The sequence below is a fragment of the Carettochelys insculpta genome, chromosome 7 (assembly GCF_033958435.1).
Source record: "Carettochelys insculpta isolate YL-2023 chromosome 7, ASM3395843v1, whole genome shotgun sequence".
In the NCBI taxonomy this organism is placed as follows: Eukaryota; Metazoa; Chordata; order Testudines; family Carettochelyidae; genus Carettochelys; species Carettochelys insculpta.
Genome location: NC_134143.1, coordinates 75,232,746 through 75,236,508, shown reverse-complemented (window position 1 = coordinate 75,236,508; position 3,763 = coordinate 75,232,746). Strand labels below are relative to the sequence as shown.

General features: G+C 70.9%; 1 protein-coding gene across 2 annotated transcripts in view; it reads right to left on the bottom strand.

Moving 5' to 3' along the window:
* Window positions 1–2,956: 2,956 nt before the first annotated feature.
* Window positions 2,957–3,763, bottom strand: part of R3HCC1L (R3H domain and coiled-coil containing 1 like) — a 44,592-nt gene continuing 43,785 nt past the window's right edge. For both annotated transcript variants that reach the window (XM_074999357.1, XM_074999356.1), the window contains one exon: window positions 2,957–3,092. In XM_074999357.1, the coding sequence (XP_074855458.1) occupies window positions 3,037–3,092 (56 nt within the window). In that variant the 3' untranslated portion in view covers window positions 2,957–3,036. The remainder of the gene's footprint in view (window positions 3,093–3,763) is intronic.

Here is a 3,763-nt window from a genome sequence, read left to right as displayed (position 1 = left end):
ACTTTTCCGTAGGATTTTGGTGAATGTTGCCTGCCTCAGTTTCCCTCGGGTGGTGCAACGCGCCCTGCTGGGGGAGAGGGCCGGGGCGCAGTCTCCCAGGGCAGCGTGATGTCCCTGGGGCTCCCCCGGGCCGCACCTGCCTGGCCAGGACAAGCAGCAGCCCACAGTAGGAGGAAGCAGGGGGCACAGTGCTCAGTCCATGCCAGGCTGCCCCATGCTACGGGGTTAGCACTAGTGCGAGTGCCAGGCCCACATCACATGCCCGGCTGCCGCCCACCCCTTCCGGAAGGGACAGGCCCCACCATGCCAGCCACAGGCTGCTGCCAGGGGCCACAGCAAACAAGCTGCCAGCCAGCACATTCCAGGCGGCTGCCTTCCCCGGGCCTGCACCTTGCTGCTCAAGGCCCTGGGCTGCCCTGACAACCCCCACGCCTTGCCAGGGCTCTGGGGGGAGGCACCAGGAGCACGGTGCCGACCCAAAGCCCCTGCCTCTGAGCACCACATCTTGCCGAGGCCAATAGGGGCACAGCCCTTCCCAGCGCCCCTGGCTCCTGGGGCACACCCAGAGCCTCCTCCTGCCTGGGCACAATAGGGGCACAGCCCTTCCCAGCGCCCCTGGCTCCTGGGGCACACCCAGAGCCTCCTCCTGCCTGGGCACAATAGGGGCACAGCCCTTCCCAGCGCCCCTGGCTCCTGGGGCACACCCAGAGCCTCCTCCTGCCTGGGCAGCGGGAGGCAGCAATCCTGGAGCTACCGTCACCCTGCAGGGAGCCTGACCACACCCCATGTCCGACACCGGCTCGGGGCCAGGCTCAGCCCACGGCCCTTGTCTGCAGCGGCTGCTCAGGGCCTGGACAGCAGCTCGTGCCCCACGTGCCCGCAGGCTCACAGCCCTAAGCGCCGGCTGCTCTTCCCAGGACTGGTGGGCCCAAGGCACAGCTGAGCTGCTCCGGTGGAGCCAGGGCCCCTGCGGGCAGCGATGAGCTCTGCCTGGCAGGCCACGAAGCTTCTCTGCAGGGCGCCGGTCCACAGCACAGGGGCCGGGGGACATGCCAGGGCCCGGCCCTGCACCGGCAGGTGGAGCTGGCTGGGAAGTGCTGGCAGCAGGCGAATGAAATCCCCTTGGCACCGCTCCGTTGGCCCAGGCACCGGGGAGGCACCTCCTGTCCAGCGGCCCCCGGCCCAGCCCTGGGGAGAAGACAGGGCTGGGTGCTCTGTAAACCATGCAGTAAGTGCAGCATGGGGCGCCGGGCTCCTGCTGTGCCTTGGGCTGGGCAGGGGCACCGGGGGCAGGCAATTCCCGCCTGTCTCACCCCTTCCACTGGGTGGCCGTTAACTCAGCACTGCCCAGGCCTCAGCTAGGCTGCAGGGCACACAGGCAGTGGTACACCCTGCTGCACGCTCGGGCAGATTCCCAGGGCGCAGGCCGGGGGCTCCTGCCTTGCCGCACCAACCCCCCCCAAAGAACCCGAGCCAGCACACCAGCCGGAGCCTGTCGCTGGGAGCAGGGACCTGCCCATGGGCAGCATGGAACAGTTCACTCTGAAACCTAATGACGACACGCCCTCACTGGCCCTGCACCGCTGGCCACTCCCCCAGCACCCCCAGCTTCTGCCCTTCTGCCACTGCCCCAAACGGCCTCCAGGGTGCAGAGCCAGGCAGCAGCCCAGGCCTGTGGCTCCCCCTGCCGCCCACGAGGCCACAGCCTGGGCTTGGAGCGGTGCCCAGAGATTGCAGCCTGGAGCCGCTGGGAGTGTAAAACAGACAGTTTAATAGCAGGCGGGGGACAGGGAATGTCCATCTCCCTCGCGCCTGGGGCGCCCCAGGCTGCGTTCGCTCGGCTCGGCTCGGCTCACCGCCCCGCAGAGTCCTGGCCCCCGGCGCCCAGGTTAGCCCCCAGAGAGAACGCAGGGCAGCCTGGGGGCCACGCGCCCAGCAGCAGCCAGTGCGTCAGGGCCGCGTTCATTCCGCACAAGCACAGCCCAGGCACAACCACCACTCGCAGGGGAGCTGCTGCTCCAGCTCAGCGTTCAGACGTGTCCTGGGACAGGGCGCACGTTCCCGCTGCAGCAGCGCCTCAAAAGGCAAGCGTGGGCTCATGCCCCCTCCCCAGGGCACACACAGCCGTGGCAGGGCCTGCCAGGACCCCCATCTTCCCAGGGCGCGCACAGCCGTGGCAGGGCCTGCCAGGACCCCCGTCTCCCCAGGGCGCACACAGCCGTGGCAGGGCCTGCCAGGACCCCCATCTTCCCAGGGCGCACACAGCCGTGGCAGGGCCTGCCAGGACCCCCGTCTCCCCAGGGCGCACACAGCCGTGGCAGGGCCTGCCAGGACCCCCATCTTCCCAGGGCGCACACAGCCGTGGCAGGGCCTGCCAGGACCCCCGTCTCGCCGGGGAACCCACAGCCGTGGCAGGGCCTGCCAGGACCCCCGTCTCCCCAGGGCACACACAGCCGTGGCAGGGCCTGCCAGGACCCCCATCTCCCCAGGGCGCACACAGCCGTGGCAGGGCCTGCCAGGACCCCCGTCTCCCCAGGGCGCACACAGCCGTGGCAGGGCCTGCCAGGACCCCCCATCTCCCCAGGGCGCACACAGCCGTGGCAGGGCCTGCCAGGACCCCCATCTCCCCAGGGCGCACACAGCCGTGGCAGGGCCTGCCAGGACCCCCGTCTCCCCAGGGCGCACACAGCCGTGGCAGGGCCTGCCAGGACCCCCCATCTCCCCAGGGCGCACACAGCCGTGGCAGGGCCTGCCAGGACCCCCGTCTCGCCGGGGAACCCACAGCCGTGGCAGGGTCTGCCAGGACCCCCGTCTCCCCAGGGCGCACACAGCAAAGCTGCACCCCAAGCCAAGGAGTGGCTGTTTTGTCGGCCACAGGCAGGCTCTGGCCAGGCCGGTTCCTCCCATGCCGCCAGGAGCCCGGGCGTGAGTGCAGCTGCCCTGGGCTCTGCAGGCGTCGGGAGCTGAGGACACCACCGTGCCCCTCGCTAAGCACCCGCTGGAAGCCTGGGTGTGCCACTCGCCACTGCCGCTGCCTCAGCCTCGACCTTCCCAGATGTCCTCCCGCTGCTGCGTCTCCAGGCGCTTCCGCTCTGGCGAGACAAGGTTGGGGTGGGTGAAGCCTCGCCGAGTGCCTCCCCCACTGGGCCCCCGCCCCCAGCTGCATTCACCCCCGCCAAGTGCCCCCCCACCAGGCCTCCCACCCCCACCCCCAGCCCTGTCAAGTGCCCCCCTGCCAGGTCCCCCACCCCAGCCCCACTGCGTGCCCCCGTCGGACCCCCCCGTGCCCGGCTGCATGTACCCCAACCCCTGCCCCACCACGTGCACCCCCACCCCCCGCCCCAGCCCCGCCAAGTGCCCCCCTGCCGGGCCTCCCGCCCCCCGCCGCTTGCCCCCTGCTGCGTGCACCCCCACCCCCAGCCACATTCACCCCTGCCCCCCGCCCTGGCCCTGCCATGTGCCCCCAGCCGGGCCTCCCGTCCCCCGCCCCAGCCCCACCCTCCAGCCCCGCCTTGCTGTATGATACCCCCCAGCCATGCACTGAACCCCCCACCCCTGCCGCCTCCCCTCAGGGTCTCTGCTGCCCAGCACGGGGCTGGCAATGGGGACTTGGGGGCAAGGAGCCAGTGTGTGCGTGCCTGCGTGTGTGCGTTTCACACCACTCACGCACACAGACACAGACACAGACACACACACACACACGGGTGCCCCGCAGAGCAGGGCTGAGGCGCCCCCCGGTGGCAGGAGCGGAGCCCTGCAGCCC